Here is a 19853-nt window from a genome sequence, read left to right as displayed (position 1 = left end):
CAGAATCAGATGGATCCATCAGCTAGAGCCCTGAAATTGACCAGAAAGCCAGTTCCCCACCTGGGCTTCTGCCAGGTCTTCACTCCAAGCTTTCTGCCACCCAGACTCCTGGCTTCAGCTGCTCCCTGGGTCTCAGCTCCCCGCAAGGAGCACAGCAGCCGCCTGGACTCCAGGCAGGATCTTCCTGCTGGAGGCGAGAAGCCCCAGGGGGCAGCTGGGCTCCCAGTGGGGAGTGGTGGGGAACTGAGCGCCCTGGCCTTCAGCCCTCCACAGTGCACCTCTTTAGTCGGTGGAAGTGCTCATCGTAAGGATGTGCACCACTGACCAAAGGAGGGTAGTGTGGACATCAGACACCATTGTAAGTTGACTTAACGTAGGTTGACTTAAGATTGAAGTGTAGACATGCCCTTAATGGCAGAACTGAGTCCTTTTAATGTAAGGTCACAATTTACAGATGAACTGACTATAGAAAACCGTGAACTATCAAATATATGTAATTAATTAGCATGGAGGGCCAGAGAGAAATCGGGGGGGGGGGGGGGGAAATGGTATATCTCACCAGAGCCTGTTCTTCCAACAATACCAATTGTTTCTCCACCATGAATGCTCATATTTAAGCCATTGAGAACCATAGGACTGTTGTTTCTATATTTCATCTGGTAATCTTTAAATGTGATGTCCCCTCGATCCGGCCAGCCGTTGGGAGAGTTCACTATATCTGCACACTGGGAGGCTTCAGGAACACACTTCTACGAGAAAGGGAAAAAAAGGAGAACATTTAATTGATCCACAAAGTCAACAGTTAAAGATTTCAGCAATATTTATACATACAGTGGTCTTAAATGCTCCATTTAGATGTATTTCTTACCAAGATATATTCTTGTATCTGTTCAACAGAAGTAAATTTAGCTTCTGTCTCAGTCCCTGTCCTTACACATACTTGAAGAAGTCCACTCAACTATTAAAAAGAAAAAAAACTTTAATGAAACTATTCATATGCATAAAGTTGAGCATGTGTCATAAATCTTTGCAAGAAAAGGGCCTAAAACAATAACAAACTCATTAATATTTATATCAGCTTATGGAACTCTTCTGACCATTGTCCAGAGCTTCACAGGAAATTTCTTTCTGTCTAATAAATTATGCATATGAGAGTGGTCATTTAGGGTGTGACTTTCAAAGGGACAAAGGAAAGTTAGCCACCCAACTCCCATTGATTTTCAGTTTGATTTGAGTGCCTAATTGTCCTTTGTGGCTTTGAAAATTAATCCCTTACAGTCTGACCTTCAAAAGATAGGTGCGCAAATGTGTATCTAATATGTTTGTTTATTCAGCCAACACTCCATGCGGGGGTCTTGCTGTGGTGTAGTCCTTCCATGCCCACTCCAATGCAAGGCTATTAGGTACAATCTAGCCCAGAGCTGTACCAATTCTCCATTCCTTTTGAGAAATGTAAAATCTTCACACACACAACTGTATGCCGGGAGTTTCTCCCTCTCTTATTGGCCTTGTATGTAACAGGCATTTGAAAAAGTGTGTACGAACCACATAACAGCATACAGCCTTTGGAATTTAGCTCAGTGCATTGTGGGAAGTCACCTTTTATTCACTTCTATCTACAGTAGCTCTAGTGGTGAATGAAGAGTGCATAATTAATGTAAAAGAGTGTTTTGGAGAATGAAATTGCACACAAGCTAATCACCAGCACAGCTCAATAATAGATCCTGAGGTGATTTCAAAGCTATTACAACTGCCTACGGAGTTTGCCAAGCTGAAGCAACTGGAAAAATATCTTTCACAGTTTGACATGAGGGTCCTGTGTTTTTCTGGCCTTTCTGCTCACTGTTAGGAGATATTTGGTAGTCAACTCAAAGTGTTATAAATATATTTGTATTTTCCATGACATCTGAACTACCTCACATTTAGGAATAAATAATATTTTTTTAAAATCTATATTTTTCATATTTTTTAACATTTAAAATATTTTGGCAACACATCATTAATCCAGCAGTAAAATATGGGCATATGTATTCAGTCATTGCACACTAACTTTTAATAGAAGTATGAGCTTTAAATGTTACGAGCAAAAGTAGTCGTCGAAGGTGACGACAGTTTAAGGTAAAAATGCAGAAACTACTTGTTGCTTCTGAGAGGTTCATTATGACTGGAAATATTTATATTACTTTATTGAAAGTAGAAAGGTTATGAAAGTAAAAACAACACTACCCTAAGTGTCTAAGAATGGGGATGGTTTATTGTGATTATTAAAGAAGAAAATAAAATTTATTTTCATTTGCCATTTTAAAAAAATAAACAACTCCCATTCCTTTTTGTGCTTTGCAATAAGTTAGTTATCATTTTCTGTGGTAAATTCTATATAAAACTAAGGGATATTTAACATTCATATACTAAACACAAATGGTTTGGAATTTTCTACTGTGACAAAGTTCCTCCTCTACCTTGGTGAGTCCTGCGCTTATTGGTGGATTTTGCTTGCCTCAGAGATTCACAGTAGCCCTCAGTTTGGCCACTTTCGTGACTCAAATCTGCTGTTCATTCAGATAACCTCGTCACTGGCCAGCATGGGGAAAAAGAGTAAGAACAATCTCCGCAGTTTCTGCTGATCCACCATGTGGGTCGGGGAACAGCTCAGAGACCTTCCTCTCTGGTGGAACCTCTTGTGTTGGGTCTGGAGTTGGGAGGTTTGGGGGGAACCTGGGCCCGTCCTCTACCCCAGATTCCAGCCCGGGACCCTGTGGACTGCAGCTGTCTAGAGTGCCTTTTGGAACAGCTGCGCAACAGCTACAATTCCCTGGGCTACTTCCCCATGGCCTCCTCCCAACACCTTCTTTGTCCTCACCACAGGACTTTCTTCCTGATGTCTGTCAATGCTTGTACTCCTCAGTCCTCCAGCAGCACATCCTCTCACTCCCAGCTCCTTACATGCACACCTCACTAACTGGAGTGACAGCCTTTTTAAACCAGGTGTCCTGATTAGCCTTAATTAATTCTAGCAGCTTCCCAATTGGCTACAGATATCCTAATTAGCCTGCCTCCCTTAATTAGTTCTAGAAAGTTCCTGAGTGTTCTGGAATAGTCCCTGTTATCTTACCCAGGGTAATGGGACCTGCTTAACGTGGGGCTAATATATCTGTCTTCTATGACTCTCCTATAGCCATCCAGCCTGACCCTGTCACACTACTTATATACTGTGCAGTAGTACATGAAGGCCCTAGTCAGAATCAGATACACACTCTGGTAGGTGCTGTAACAATGCATAGGAAGACACAGTCCCTGCCTTGAAATATTAGCAATCTAAATTAAAATAAGACATTACAAATGAGTTATTAAATAATCGAAGGTAAGGTGCAATGAAATGAGGCTGAGGTAAAGCAGATATATAAAGTAGCTACATTTCTGTAGAATGTGTACAACTTGAATCTCAGCTCTTTCCAAAATGTGAACTATTTTTTTCTCCCTGTGTTCTCAATTCTGCCATTCTTTTTCACGCTGGGTAATATCTTGATCCATTGATTTCAATATCCAATGTGCTATTTGCAGAGTAAAGTATTGTCCAGTGTGAGTAAGGGTTGTAAAACCTGGCTTCAAGTGAATGTAATACTCACATTGCATTTTAGGATAAAGAATGGGTAGAATAGGAAATGTATATGCACTAACATAATTAACAGAGGTTAACCCAAGACACCAAACATTTATTTTTACCTGGATAATATAGGACAAAGCCAAGCCTTTTGCTGCAGTACTAATAAAAGGAGGGCTCAAAGCAACAAATAATGCAACAATGAAGGTTACCAAGGTCATGAGAATATCCGTTCTAACCGCAAACCAGCGTAGTGCATAATTAAACAACAGAAAATGGCTGCAGTTTTCATCATTTAGCATTTTAAACCTGAAATGAAAATAGATGAACGTTTTTGATAATCTAAAAGAGGTTTTAACATGTAAACACAAGTTCCATTCCTCCTAGTGAGTTGTTGATGTAGGTATTTTTATGATAGCCTTCATGCATGTTTTATTCTACTTACTTAAAATATTATGCAAACAGTTGAATAAAACAGGAGATAGCACAGCTTAGTATGAATTTGTCAGGAATTGATTTATATTGCAACATTTTTCTAAAGGGAAGCTTCCATAAATCCCATACTCAGAAGCAGAAATGATCATCTGTATCTGGACAAGACCCACAAATACTGTTAGGACCAGACTGTGTACAGATTTAGGAGCTCTGGGAGTCTAAAGGGGCCTTAAAGTGTGTGTAAGTGTAATTTATGCAGTGTAAAGATCCATCAGTATAAATGAGAATCAGACCTTTAATGCAGATGAGAAGTGTCATGGTTAACCTCAAAGTCCACATGACTTGATGTAAAACACAACAGTGCTACATTGCGTTAAAATTGCATTAGTTAACCTGTGTTCTAATAAGATACATTTAGACACATAGGGAAAGTGGGAGCTTCCCTTTGGAATTTCAGTGGCTATGAGTAGGGGCCTACCAATTCACAGCCATGAAAAATGCATCACGGATCATGAAATCTGATCTCCCTCGGGGAAATCTGGTCTTTTGTGGCCCTAGCTATGGGATCTGAACCTTTAAGCAAACTAAGCAGGGTTCATAGTCAGTTCTGGAGAATAGATCTGACATGGTCCAATTCATGAGACATCACAAATCAAACCCTAAAGGTCTCTATGTGTGGGTCTAGATCACTTTGAGAACCCACCAGTGAGAACTCATTGCCCTTTGGCTTTTAATTCAGATCCTAGAAATTGCTTAAAACTCAGAAAGTAAAAATATTGCACAATGCTCAAAAATGAACACAGAGATAGGACATATAGTGCTGTTTGTGAGACTTCTGACAGTCCATGGTACAAACTAGGAGCTTTTCAAAAATGAAAAGCTGCAGGATTATTGCTGTTCTGCATTGTAGTAACAGAATAGTTTCATCAGTGTCACTTAGAGTGACCAGATAGAAAGTGTGAAAAATCAGGACAGGAGGTCAGGAGTAAAAGGTGCATATATAAGAAAAAGCCCCGAATATCGGGACTGTCCCTACAAAATTGGGGCATGTGGTCATCCTAATGTCACTGCATATACAACGCCACAGCATCCACAATCAAGTAAAGAATAACAATGCAGTGTTATCTTTCCATATCAGAATGACAAACAAAACAAATAGGATATAATTGTAATGTATGCAGCTTACTGGTTGAAATAGTCTTCTTTTTTATTATAAGCATGAATTACACTGAGGCCTTGCACAGAAGAAGTAATGTGTGAAAACCATGGAGATCTGCTAATGTTTTCCACTCTTTTTAGTTCTCTGATGGTTCTCTGAAAAATTCTGCAACAAAATGAAAGCAAAATGATATTGTACGTATTTATATGTCAGTATGCCAATGGTATACATCACTATCTCGTGGCTAAAACCAGTAGTGTGAACTGGAATCTCAAATGGCCTACACTGTGGGAAAAGAGAGCAGCACCGCCCTGTAGGGAGGAATTGCATTTCACAGCCTTACCTGGATCTCCTAAGTATGCAGAAGGAGTGCACATACTATACTATGCTCCATTCTGTGCCCAGTCATCTTAGCTTAGCTGGTCAGTGCCATGGCTGTACTTTCTCCCTCTCACCTCCTTTGGAGTACCTTGTATCCCCTGAAGGCTAAGAGGGAGCAGTCCCTAAACCCAGGGACAGCAGCTGGGTCTGGCCCTGGCACTGAAGTACAAATGGAGGAAAGCTCCTTGTCTAAACTTAAAGCGAGTAGAAATTGTGGGTGCCTCCTGCCTCCATTTTTGAGTGCCCAATTTCAGATACTTTAAAGGGACTGGATAATCAAAAGGGACTGGGTGCCCAATTTGAGATACCTTAAAGGGACTGGATGCTTAGTACTTTATGAAAATCGGGTCCTTTCTATGTGTCTCAAATTGGGCACTCAAAGTCACTAATCACTTTTTAAAGTCTTGGCTACATGTATCCTGTCTGCTCTCCAGTGAGAGACCAGGCATAATCTAGCCCTTCATGTATATCATAATGTATTATAAGTACTGAAGTGTGACAATAGATTTTGAAAACTAAAAGAGTAATATCATCCCCTCTACTTCCAGGTACAGAGGGGATGAGAGGCACATAAGAAAAATACATGCAACATGTGGCCAGAAAACATGTATGGGGAGAGAAGCCTAAGCAGCAGCATCCCATTGAACATCCATCCTCCATATGAACAACAGGACTGTAGCTTGGTGCTTCCACTGTGAGGCTGTGGCTTTACGCTGCAGTCAGGTCTCCATAGCTTCTCCACTGCTGGAGATTACATAGCATGGGCTGAATCAACGCATTCCAGGATACCTTGGCTATGACTTCCCCTGCCAGCCTGGCAGGGCCCAGATAATCTTCATCCAAGAATATTAAAGAAACTGGCACCCGAAATTGCAAGCCCATTAGCAAAAAATTTTAATAAATCTGTAAACTCAGGGGTTGTACTGTATGACTGGAGAATTGCTAACATACTTCCTATTTTTAAGAAAAGAAAAAAAAAGTGATCCGGGTAACTACAGGCCTGTTAGTTTGATATCTGTAGCATGCAAGGTCTTGGAAAAAATTTTGAAGGAGAAAGTAGTTAAGGACATTGAGGTCAATAGTAATTGCGACAAAATACAACATGGTTTTACAAAAGGTAGATCATGTCAAACGAACCTGATCTTCTTTGAGAACGTAACAGATTTTTTTAGACAAAGGAAATGCTGTGAATCTAATTTACCTCGATTTCAGTAAGGCATTTGATACGGTTCCACATGGGGAATTATTAGCTAAATTGGAAAAGATGGGGATCAATATGAAAATTGAAAGGTGGATAAGGAACTGGTTAAAGGCACTGTTCCCTCTAAGCCGAGCGTGTGCGCGTGCGCACACAGATCCTAAACCCCGCGCACACGGCGAAAAACCATGTGCACAAAAATTTGCACAGAAGCACAACAATTTGCACAGAAGAAATTTTTTGCGCACCTGGCCTGTCAAAAATTAGTGGGAACATTGGTTAAAGGGGAGACTACAGAATCAGGCTGGAAGGAGGTTACTAGTGGAGTTCCCCAGGGATCGGTTTTGGGACCAATCTTATTACTGACCTTGGCACAAAAAGCGGGAATGTGCTAATAAAGTTTGCGGATGACACAAAGCTGGGAGGTGTTGCCAATACTGAGAAGGACCGGAATATCATACAGGAAGATCTGGATGACCTTGAAAACTGGAGTAATAGTAATAGGATGAAATTTAATCGTGAAAAGTGCAAGGTCATGCATTTAGGGATTAATAACCGGAATTTTTGTTATAAACTGGGGACGCATCACTTGGAAGTAACAGAGGAGGAGAAGGACCTCGGAGTATTGGTTGATCACAGGATGACTATGAGCTGCCAATGTGATATAGCTGTGAAAAAAGCTAATGCGGTCTTGGGATGCATCAGGCAAGGTATTTCCAGTAGAGATAAGGAGGTGTTAGTACCGTTATACAAGGCACTGGTGAGACCTCATCTGTAATATTGTGTGCAGTTCTGGTCTCCCATGTTTAAGAAAGATGAATTCAAACTGGAATTGGTACAGAGAAGGGCTACTAGGATGATCCGAAGAATTGAAAACCTGTCTTATGAAAGGAGACTCAAAGAGCTGGGCTTGTTTAGCCTAACCAAAAGAAGGCTGAGAGGAGATATGATTGCTCTCTATAAATATATCAGAGGGATAAATACCACAGAGAGAGAAGAATTATTTAAGCTCAGTACCAATGTGGACACGAGAACAAATGGATATAAACTGGCCATCAGGAAGTTTAGACTTGAAATTAGATGAAGGTTTCTAACCATCAGAGGAATGAAGTTCTGGAAGAGCCTTCCAAAGGAAGCAGTGGGGGCAAAAGACATATCTGGCTTCAAGACTAAGCTTGATAAGTTTATGGAAGGGATGATATGATGGGATAGCCTAATTCTGGCAATTAATTGATCTTCAACTATTAGCGGTAGATATGCCCAATGGCCTGTGATGGGACGTTAGATGGGGTGGGATCTGAGTTACTACAGAGAATTCTTTCCTGGGTGTCTGGCTGAGTCTTGCCCACATGCTCAGGGTTTAGCTGATCACCATATTTGGGATCGGGAAGGAATATTCCTCCAGGGCAGATTGGCAGAAGCCCTGGGGGTTTTTCGCCTTCCTCTGCAGCGTGGGGCACGGGTCACTTGTTGGAGGATTCTCTGTACCTCATAGTCTTTAAACCATGATTTGAGGACTTCAATAGCTCAGACATAGATTAGGGGTTTGTTACAGGAGTGGATGGGTGAGATTCTGTGGCCTGCGTTGTTCAGGAGATCAGACTAGACAATCATAATGGTCCCTTCTGACCTTAAAGTCTATGATTCTATGATTGTAGACCTGTAGGTTAAGGGAAGGTTATGAATGACTTGTGCCTCTGAAATGTCATTTTGGGCAGACTAGGGCCCTAGACTATATTGGCAGAAGACAGTGCAAGCAAAAGACTGAATTTAGCCCTTAGTATAGAAGGCAGTAAACATTTGATAGATTCCCAGTTTCCACTGGCTGTGTCTGCTCTATGAGATACTGGTTCTGGTAGTTCTCACCTTCCAGTAAACCTTTACAAAAAATGTATAGTATTTTGCAACTTAAGCTCAACAATAGGAGATGTAAATAAGAATGACAATTGCTATTGGCTAGACCGCAAAGGTAGTAAAAATTCTTAAAATAGTTCTTAAAGAAAAAGCACATCAACTTACTGAAAAAGAATAACAAAAATAGTAGCTAGGACAACAACTGCAATTAGGAGGAACGGAAACACAATGGCTATTATGATTAGAATAGAGATCACCATAAAAAACTGCTGCAAAAAATTTTCTGCATGAAATGGAAGTCTCACATCCAATTCATCCACATCCTTAGAAAAACGGTTCATTAGCCTGCCAGTGGGAGTTGTATCAAAGAAACTCATTGGACTCAGTAAGATCTGTGGATAAAGGGAAACAGCAGAATCAAATGACAGTCTTTGTTTTTTACAGTATTCAGAGTTTTTTTGATAAAATAGATACTAGTATAATCTTGGCTAAAATGTAAATAAGAGGAACAGCAAACAAATGTATTATAGCTTTTACAACATCAGATAGTATTTGTGAAGCAGCCTTTGAAAATAGAATAAATATTTCTTAAAGGCTTATCTCCTGTTGTTATGATCATAAAATAAATGCACATGAGAATCAGAATGTTGAGGATTTACAGTACACTTAAAAAGGAATCATTACAGTAAGCTATACTGTAACAGGCCCTGATTCATCAACGTGTCTAAACAGGTGTCTGACTCAAAGCAGGTGTTTGCAGTGTTGTGGTAGCCATGTTGGTCCCTGTAGATAAGAGAGAGAAGGTGGGTGAGGTAATATATTTTACTGGACTAACTAGTGTTGGTGAGAGAGATAAGCTTCCAAGCCACACAGAGCTCTTTTTCAGGTCAGAAGTGCTCTGTATAAGCTCGAAAGCTTGTCTCTCTCTCAAACAGAAGATGGTCCCATAAAAATATTATATCACTCACCTTGCCTCTCAAAGCAGGTGAGTAGTTCCATTGAATTTGATAGGACTACTCATATGTTTAGAGTTGGGCACTTACATACTTTGCTGAATCAAGGCCTCACAAAATATAGGAACATAGGACAGGTCACACCACATTAGATTAATGAGGTAAAATTTTCAAAAGCACCTGAGTGGCTTGGAGTCAGTAAGCTTTACAAAAGCACCAAAATAGGTTAGGTGCCTAGATCACAGGCTCTGACTTTCTGATTTCCCTGGGAGTGCCAGACCCCTGCTCTGCCCCTACTCCACCGCTTCTGCCAAGACCCCATCCCCCGTGCTTCCTCTTCCTGCCCCTCCTTCTCTCCCAGCTCTTCCCACCCCATTCCTCCACTAAGCGTACCCTGCCCTCACTCCACCTCTTCCTGCCCCCACTCTTCCCCCCTCAGCACCTCCTGCCCGCTGCTGAACAGTTGATCAGCAGCAGGCGGGAGGCACTGGGCGGGGGGGGAGAGGGAGGAGCTGATTGGCAGGGCCTGCCAGTAGGTGCTGAGCCCCACTATTTTTTTTCTGTGTGCGCTCCAGCCCTGGAGCACCCACAAAGATGGTGCCTATAGCCTAGATGCTTAAGCATCTTTCTAAAGCCCACTAGGCAACTCTCTGCATCTTTAGGCACCTAAATACCTTTGTAAAGCTGGCCCTAACTGACTACATCACTTCTGAAAATTGGATTCAGGTGCTTCTGAAAATTTTACTCTTCAGCCCTTAGACGCCAGTGCCTGGAATGATTTTCAGTTGGATTTGAACTCCTGTCTTTTAGGCACTTTTGAACATTTTACCCATTGCCTTTTTTGTCCAGTAAAATGCCTTCAGCAGAGACCAATACCTGATGCTTCAGAGGAAGGTGAAAATCTGTATGGTGTTCCTATCCAATTGCACAGTGCTGTCACCTGGTGATGTTGCAGTTTCCCTCACCAGCAATCATTTTAGGTCCAGGTTACAAGAAGTAATAGTTTGTATTTACATAGACTCTTTCATCTGAGAAGCTCTAAGCATTTTGTGAACATTAATTTAAAGTTTACAGCAACTGTGTTCAGGAGGCAGACATTATAATTTAATAGAGAAACAGACACAAAATGTTCATATACACTGTTCAAGGTCACACAATAAGGCAGCAACTGAACTGGGAACAGAACCAATGACCCTAGGCATCAACAGTATCTACTAAAACATACTCCATCCTTTTATAAGCTTATTATGGTAAATATCCCCTAATAATGATTAAAGCAATGTATTTTCCATACCTTATAAAATACATCATCATGTAACACTGAAGAAGCCTTTAATGTCGTCTTTGTGAAAACAAACCCTTTGATGATACTTAGGACAATCATGGTCACCATGCTCATTCCATAGACTAACTGGTAAAAGTGCAGTCTGGGGTTATCGGAGATGCTTCCCATGTCACAAATGGGATATTCTGTTTCATTACTCAGGAGGCTGCAGTTAGTCTTTAAAGCAAATGTGTAAAATACAGTGATTTAAATTTGAAAGCTTTTACTGATAAAATGATAAATGGATAGGGATAAAGGAAGTTCAGACAGCTAAAGTGTAGGGATACCCTCATCTACACCACTTTCCCTATGCCTGAGTCAGAGATGGGGTGGCATAGAACTGTTACGTCACCTCCACACCACACTTGAATCTCCCCTCCCCCACTGCCCCCTTACATAGGGAAATCCTCACAATACTGTATATCCACTGATTTCATGCAGCCATAATGACTCAATCTCACCCAACATTACTACTTTTTACAAAGAAAAAGATTTTCCCATTTGAAATCCTACAGATTTTTGTAAGAACAGTGCTTTGGCTATGTTACACACATCCCTTCACTAGCTTCCTCTTTTTTATTTTATTTTTTTAAATTTTATAAAATTCATTTTCATTAGACTGTTCCAGTTTTGCCTACATCTCATCTCTCATTTCTTTTAACAACTTATCTCCCATTCTAATTTGAATAGAAATTTATTTTCATCCCTATTAAATTCTTTAGGACTTTTCTAGTCAGCATGTATGTGTATCTCACTTCCCTCCACTAAATGGAATCAGAACTGCTCAACTGTATTTCATTAGTCTCTAAGGTGCCACAAGTACTCCTTTTCTTTTTGTTAAAGGAGAGTCTCCTTTTGTGCATGTGGTGAGGTCTTTTGCTTTTGGAGAAGTAACTGCATTCTATGTTGCTATCATTAAATTTTAAATTACTATGGTGTGGAGCTTAATGACACCTGTGATGTTTCTAGGTTCCACAGCCTTGTTACTCTAGTAATATGATTTATTAAGTACCATGTGTACTTATGGTGCTATATAAAATGTAATAATTTTGCCTCCTGAAAGCTGTAGTTGGGTTTTAAAACCTATTCTTGTATATTTCAGCAGGCAGCCAGCCACTGCAATCTAGAAGTCAGAGTTCTTACTTTCACTCTTCAAAATAAGGTAATGGCATGTTGTTAAGAGCCAATAGTTTATAACCCTGACTTTATTTTTTCCGGTTCAGTGTACACATCTATGGAAATAGAAGTAGTATTGAGAAAGCAGCTCCCAGAAAAACAATGATTCTTACTTTTCTGTGGAAATATATATCAGATAAGGAAAAGTAAACTCAAGATTTTAAAACACCACTGTACCTTTAAAAAATCACCTTTACCTTATTTTGTCAGCCTAACCCCTGTTTATAAAAAATAACTGCAGATATCAAGAGTCTTTTAGCTCCTTGCCTTTGAAGTATCTTAAATATTGTAAATTTAAGAGGGGAAAAATTAGTATCTATTTATATTTTTAGGGACACTGTCAGAGACATCCCTTTTTAAAAAAAGCAAATTTTAACCTGATAATGATAACACCTTAAATTATTAAGAACCAATTTTACTTTTCTCCATTAATTATATTCATATTTTGCATTTCCTTTAGCTTCAAGAATGAAAACAAATTGATCGTTTTTGCTGGAAATTATGCTTCATGGTTCTGATGCATGAACACAAAGTCACTAATGATGCTTACTTCCTTATAGAGTATTTTGAAATCTATTGATGAAACACACTATATAAAAGCTAGGTATTATTATTATTATTATTACTATTGTATTATAGTTTTGGGTTGTAAACGCAGCATACTGGAACCTTACACAAAAGCTGTTTTCTTTTACATTATTGTTAGGTTTTCTATCATTAAAAAACCCAAACACCTAAAGTTGAGTCACTGTTAGCGAGTTAATCCCCTTTTATTTAGTGGTAGGGAACATGTTCATCTAGAAAGCAGTTTTGCATTGCTACATAGGGGCAAGTTTTTACACTTGCCTAAGCCTTACAGAGTGCAAAGACAAGTAGAAGGAAGAAATTTCTCCCCAACAATCTTTTGCAACTGGGCTGGTGTCATAAATATAAAGGGAAGGGTAAACACCTTTAAAATCCCTCCTGGCCAAAGGAAAAACCCTTTCACCTGTAAAGGGTTAAGAAACTAGGATAACCTCACTGGCACCTGACCACAATGACCAATGAGGAGACAAGATACTTTCAAAGCTGGAGGGGGGAAGAAACAAAGGTGATTCTTTTTACTTTTTCTTCTATTAAAATTCTTCTTTTAAGAAGCTGAATGCTTTTTCATTGTTCTTAAGATCCAAGGGTTTGGGTCTGTGGTCACCTATGCACATTGGTGAGGATTTTTATCAAACCTTCCCCACAAAAGGGGGGTGCAAGGTTTTGGTGAGGACTTTGGGGGGAAAGACGTTTCCAAATTGGCTCTTTCCTAATAAAATAAAACCCGTTAGACGTTTGGTGGTGGCAGTGAAAGTCCAAAGGCAAAAGATAAAATAGTTTGTACCTTGGGGAAGTTTTAACCTAAGCTGGTAAAAGTAAGCTTAGGGGGTTTTCATGCAGGTCCCCACATCTTTACCCTAGAGTTCAGAGTGGGGAAGGAACCTTGACAGCTGGTGAAGTGGTGAGTCCATGCCCTGGCAGGCTCTGGTAGCTGCCTGGTAAAGGGGGCAAGATGCTGGACCCCAGAAAGGGATGTTGCAAATTACTTCTCCCCAATCCTATGCAACTGGGTTGCCAGGGAGGCATTGTACCTCTACGATCCAGGGCCTCTAGTGCCCTTGAGCTGGTGAGAAGGCACAATTTAGCTCTAAATTATTTTTATCTAATGATAATGGGAAATTTAGGTCTGATTTTGTTCCAGGAAAACATGTACATCAATAGAGCACTCAAACTAATACAGATCAGTACATGATTCATGTCCACTTATTTATAATATTGTGAAAAAATGTGCAGCAGTAAATCAGTCATATACACAGCTTTGAATTCCCAGCTAGTATGTCCTCAATGCGTATATAATACAATACAATCAATTTGATTTTTATATGGCATCCTTAATATGCATTATCTCAGAGTTCTATACAGAGAGTTCATTCTATGCCAGAGAGGAAGGAAAAGTTTTTGAAGTGAAATTTAGGGTGTATATGTGAGTCAGTGGGTTGGAGATGGTAGAGAATCCTAGATATAGGACATGCAGCAGCATAAGTGAAACATTAACTTCTGGAGGAGCCCAAAATTGTAGAGGTGGAATGAGTGGGATAGGAGGGGATTAGATAAATGTAAGGCTAAAGGGACAGTGTGGATTGAGTCCAGAGACAGTGTTGCAAACCAGGAGGGTAGTGTTGCATTGGAATGGGCAGGAGGCTGCTGAAAGTGGCAGGGGTGATATGGTCAATTTACTTAGACAAATAAGAATTTCATCTGAAGCAGGGTTTGAAGGAAGCCATACAGCAACTGTCTTAATGCTATAGATACTGGAGTTGAGCTTTATTATTCATATTAAAAACTTCAAATATATGTGCAACTCTGTTTTTAAGTAGCAGAAATTTACAATTAAATTGTTGCACTTACCCCTGAGCCCTGTTCTAGCCAGAAACTTAACCACCAATTGCTGAAGGCTGAGCAGCCAATCATCAAAATAAAGAGAAGTACAATAAAGGAAGACAGTATGAAACCTGCAAATGGACCAAAAGACCAGACAAATAACTGACGGTGTAAGAATAGTTAAACATACTATACTCATGTACTCTGTTGTGTATCTTCTCAACAAAGACTTTATGGTTTAATCCGTATTTATTCTTCTCTTCCTATAAGTGCAGAACTGCCATTACAAGAATGTGGGAACAAGGAGTTAAATCCTGAAGTCAAGGTCAAGGTAAAATCTGAATAAGGGCTTCTGAATTTAACCCATTAGCCCAGAGAGGGGGAACTGATATTAATTGTTTTTGGTATTTTCCAGAATGGTGGTTAAGGGCCAGATTCTGCAATCCTTGCTCAGATTAAGTATCTCTTATTCAAGTGAGCAGTCTCACTGTACAAAATGTTAATGATTGTGAGTGTGGGTTTCAGAATCTGTTAGTAAATTAATGCTTGGGAAAACTTACTTGATGTACAAATTAAAATGTATGCATACTCACTGCACACACACACACATCCCACATGATTCTTACTAAATGAACCAGCATTGAAATAGTGGGCAATGCTCCTTGGCTATGAACCCAAAAGGGGTTATAAGGATTAATAATTCATATTTAAAATCTGGTAAGTGGGTGTCTCATTTACATATGTTACTATGTGATTTGTGAACATAAATGCTTGTTTGCATATGCATATATGGGATTTGTGGTCAAATAGTTGTGTGTGCACTTTTACAGGCACAGTAATTGTGCCCATGGCTAACCATAGGCCCAGACAGTATAGGGGCCTATGATTAGCCATGGGCTATAGTTTTATATCAGCGGGGTAAAATCTTAAGGCTAAAAATGTGCATATGTATTTACATAAACACAATTTTCCCATATAATTGTAGGATTAGAAGTTGTCTTAAAGCAAAATCTTACAAACACCCTGGAAATCTGGGGGTGTGTAAATCTGAACCCGATCCAGACCTGAATTTCACTGCTGACTTCTCTATCTAATGAGCTGGACCAAAACCCAGATGTGAACTATTCCAAACTTGGATCTTGAAATCCCAATCTAGATCCAAATTTTGGTTTTCAGGCTCCGCTCTGACTAGAATATTTCACATTTTCTCTCTAATAAATGTCTTAAATTATTACTCCGTTACTAACAGATTTCTCTATAAAATCCAGTGATCGGCAATTCTAGGTTATAAATATATCAGGAGATTACAATGCTTTGTTTCCTGGGAAATACAACCATTTTACTGTGTTTGTCTAATTTCAATAATCTGAAACTGAAATATCAGAGTTTAGATTTAGGGAAAAACATTGGAAAGGAATCCTACCTTTAAAAATGGAAATATCAAAGAAAAAAATGCAAATTCAGTATAAAGACATTTTTGCAGAATGTACCTCCAGATGCCTTAATGTAGGCATGATAGGTTTTCCATGTCACTGAGCCTTCTTGTTTTTCCTCTTTTCTAACAAGTTGGTTTACAGGAGCTACCACACAAACAAAAAGCATACATTCATGTAACAAAATTTTGACCCAATATCAAGGAATCCTGGGCATGTTAAACCAAAATAAAAAACTCTATATGCTAAAATACATATTTGTAGCTTCATAAGAAACTCAGTGAAATGTATTCCTCCTTTTAAAGAATCCCCGCTGCCTCTGGACGCTGCCATATGGTAAATGCTCCCTCCAGTTTTATAATGGTTTTTGAATGACTAGAAAATTGTGATGAGAATTAAAATGTAAATGATATGGATTTGCTAAAAATGATCGATAGCACACAGGTTTGAATGCAAAACTCTATTGACATTCCTGTTCTTCTTCCTCATCCTTGACAGAGCAATATGCATGCTAAAGCAGAATAAGAAACCAACATTTTCTGCTCCACCCAAGACAGATATAAAACTATGTATATCACTACACTGCTAATGTATAGAATTCGATGTGAAAGGAGAGATTTTATAGCTAAAAAGCAATTTACTGTCTATATTAGTCCTTTACAACATCCCTGTAACTTTGATTTAGCTTTGAAAGTGTCTTTGTTTGTCCTAACCCCATTATGTTTCCTTGAAATGATTTTAAGAGCAGAATTACAACAGTTATTAAAGTAACAGTTCCAGCCACTTTGGGCATATTGTGGGCTGGCTGCCCTACTCCTATACTAGATGGGGCTCCAGCAGTCCAGAGAGGCTGTGTGGGTGGGTGGCCAATCAGAGAAGGCCTGCTAGGGAGCCAATCAGAGGCTGAGTAAGAGGTAGCCAGTCAGGGTCAGGCTCAGCCCTATATAAAGGCTGCCCAGGAAGGGAGCAGTCAGTCTCTCCCAGGCCTTCAGAGGGTGAAGGTCTGCCTCCTGTGTGAGGGGACTAGCACAGGGGAGGGCAGGCGAGGGGAGCAGAAGGGAACTCCAGCCCGGTATTTGCCAGGCTGCAGGCCCAGGGGGAAGGGCCAGGCCAGGCCGGGCCGGTGCAAAGGGGCCGAAGGGAAGCGTCCCAGGGAGAGAGGCAGACAAGGGGAGAGAAGGAGGGCAGGAAGGCTGCTGCCAAAGGGTCCCTGGGTCAGGACCCAGAATAGAGGGCGGGCCTGGGTCCCCCCCTTCTCCCTTGCACATACACCCAGACATCGGATGTGGTGATAGCGGACTGCACCAGAACCCTGGCACAAGGGGTTAGGCTTTGGGGTGTGGTTGGCCTCTGTGGCTGGGCGAAGTGAAAGACTGCTGATAACCCAACCCCACCCCTGGAAGGGGGTGAATGAGGACTAGGGGGCACTGCCGGAGGGCAGTGTCTTGAAGAGTATGTCACAAGAAGGGAGCAACATGGGTGCAGGTGCCAAGAGAGGGCGAGAGACAGATGGGACACCACCAGTGGAGGGCCCTCCACAATGTACTGAGCTAATTCCCTGATGAGTCAGCAAGAGGCGCTGCGGTGGTGAGTTCCAGCCCCGTCACAGGGCGAAGATGAGAAACTTCTGTTCAGCATTAATACTGTGACCTTTGTTTCTACTGAAGGCTCTGGCTGGCAGTTTAGCCAAGGTAATTTTAACTTCATATTTGTGAAAGATGTGCTTATAAGTGACAGTGTCAGCTATGCAAATGAAGGAACAGTGTCAGTGCTTACAAGTTTCCATCTTGCAGGACAGATAACAAAATGGGCTGTGTCTTATCTTCTCTGTCTCCTCCCTGCACTTTTTTGGCCACAACCCCACTCTTCCACGAGTTACATTTTATAAATTTCAAAGTTGCTTCTATTCCTCCAAACAAGTTGAAAACATCTCTCGGGTTGCTTCACCCCACCAACATGGAAGGTGGAGGTAGGACTCCCTTACTGGGAGTCTCATTAGGAAACCCCCCGCCCCCTACTGAGACGTACTTACCTGTCCAGCACTTCCTCAGTTGCTCCACAATAGAGTAGAGGCACAGTGGCAGAGCAAATGTGGGGATGCTTGCACTGCAACTGTCTGTGTTATGCTTGTTCCAAAGGGAAGACAGCAGCATACAATATTCTCAGTGTGGCATTTTTCACAAATATTAAATTAATCTAAAACTGTTCCGAGAAGTGAAGCGGCAATGATGACTGATCTGCCTCTCTGCTCATCAACTCAGGAAAGGCAATTTTATTATTATTTTAGAATAATTATTTGTTTTGAAGTAATGTCTAGGAGCCCTATTTGTGCACCAACATCCCATTGTGCTGTACAAACAGAGCAAAAAGACAATCCATCCCTAAAAGAGAAAACTACTCAGTGCAGGCAAGAGGATCTGAGGAACAGAAACTAGTTGATGGACACAGCATATTTTGAATGCAACAATCTCTTTCAAATCAGAAATCTATATTAATTTACAATTAAATTCATTTTTCAAAAAAGCAACGATTTGGAAAGATGCACAAGTGAGTCTTTGTAGCATACCTGTGTTGTTTCCCCTTTGTGGGTCTCTCTCAGGTTCCTTTATGATGATTTCCTCATCAGACATAACAAAAGCTATGTGTATGAAAGAACAGTTAGTCTTTTTTTAAACAGAGTATAGGCAATTCTGATTATTGTCCTAAATTACATTACCAGGATTTTCAACTCCTCTGTAAGAGCTTCCTGAGGAATCACTCTTGTCCTGAGTTTCGCTTGTTGGTTCTGTCATTGCTCCAGTCAAAATAATTTCTGGGTCCTTTAAAATAAGAAAAATTTACTTCTGAGATCTGAAACCCTATTTTCAATATTCTAAAGCATGTAAAAGCAGAATATGTTTAAGAGTAAGGGCTAAATGTTACCTTTGCTTGCTCCATATAGAGGTTTTTAATTAGCTGAGCATAGCGTCCTTTTTCTTTCATTAAATCTTCGTGAGTTCCCCTTTCATATATTTCTCCATCTTCTAATAAAATGACTTCATCACAGAATTCTAAATACTACAGATTTTTAAGAATGGACCATTAATTCCATAAATATTGCAACTGCATTGGAAATGCATGCACGTAGTGTCTTCAAACTGAATGATGGTAATTAACAGGTTTCATTTCACAGTTGGGAAAACTTCAGCAATTCTATGTTCATTTACTACATTCATGCAGGTGTCTATGCCTCTGTCTGTACTCCACAATTAAATGTGTAAAGGAATTATTTTAAAATGGCTTTCCAATACAATCAATTTTGTTTCAAAAATTCAGCCTAAATTACCAAAATAGCTTGCTTGGGCTCCACTGAACTTGATGCTCTTCCCTTTAATAGCCAACATAATGGATTCATTCCTTAGCTGTGCGTATAAATGGTGAGGGCCATCGAGAGGAAGAACTGTGAAAAAAGCACTTGCAGCTCTAGAACCCTGGGGCTGGTTCTGTGCTGGACCCTGTGTAGCTTAGTGGAGCCTAAGAGCTAGCTATGATTCCAAGGATCTGATATATCAATTGGACACTGTCAGAGCACAGTGGCACTCTGGTCACACACCCTTCTTGGCATGACCGCAACATGTCCCCTCTGTAAATTCCTGAAGAGAGGTAGCATAACAACTGGCTATGGTGGCTCTGCACCACCCAAGAATTTCTCCTTGGCAGAGGGTTTCAAGCTGACTGCTTATGTTTTCTTTCCAACCTCTTTAGGCCAACTGAATAGCAATGCAGAGCAGGGGCCAGGGTAGGTCTGATGCGCTTACTAATTGAATTTCTATTTATTCTGTGTCTGTCAAATCTGAACCAAATCTCCCCAAGTTATTAGTCTCGCCGTTCTACACATAAAGGGCAAATCCTGCCTTCACTGGTACAGGTGCAGAGGGGTCCCCAGGTAGCAAG

At 40.4% G+C, this 19853-nt stretch overlaps 1 protein-coding gene across 1 annotated transcript in view; it reads right to left on the bottom strand.

The window, feature by feature from the left end:
* The window catches only part of LOC144272765 (ATP-binding cassette sub-family C member 12-like), a 104738-nt gene that overhangs the window by 12692 nt on the left and 72193 nt on the right, over positions 1-19853 (bottom strand). Inside the window, exons 15-25 of the mRNA XM_077831075.1 lie at positions 18843-18977; positions 18637-18739; positions 18487-18558; positions 15978-16067; positions 14515-14618; positions 10876-11082; positions 8794-9020; positions 5223-5360; positions 3724-3910; positions 869-958; positions 560-749 (exon numbers count right to left, since the gene is read on the bottom strand). Coding sequence (XP_077687201.1) covers positions 560-749; positions 869-958; positions 3724-3910; positions 5223-5360; positions 8794-9020; positions 10876-11082; positions 14515-14618; positions 15978-16067; positions 18487-18558; positions 18637-18739; positions 18843-18977 — 1543 coding nt within the window. The remainder of the gene's footprint in view (positions 1-559; positions 750-868; positions 959-3723; positions 3911-5222; positions 5361-8793; positions 9021-10875; positions 11083-14514; positions 14619-15977; positions 16068-18486; positions 18559-18636; positions 18740-18842; positions 18978-19853) is intronic.

This window comes from Eretmochelys imbricata, chromosome 12 (genome assembly GCF_965152235.1).
Source record: "Eretmochelys imbricata isolate rEreImb1 chromosome 12, rEreImb1.hap1, whole genome shotgun sequence".
NCBI lineage: Eukaryota > Metazoa > Chordata > Testudines > Cheloniidae > Eretmochelys > Eretmochelys imbricata.
Note: the sequence above shows the minus strand (reverse complement) of the source record. Positions and strands in the feature narration are given on the sequence as shown.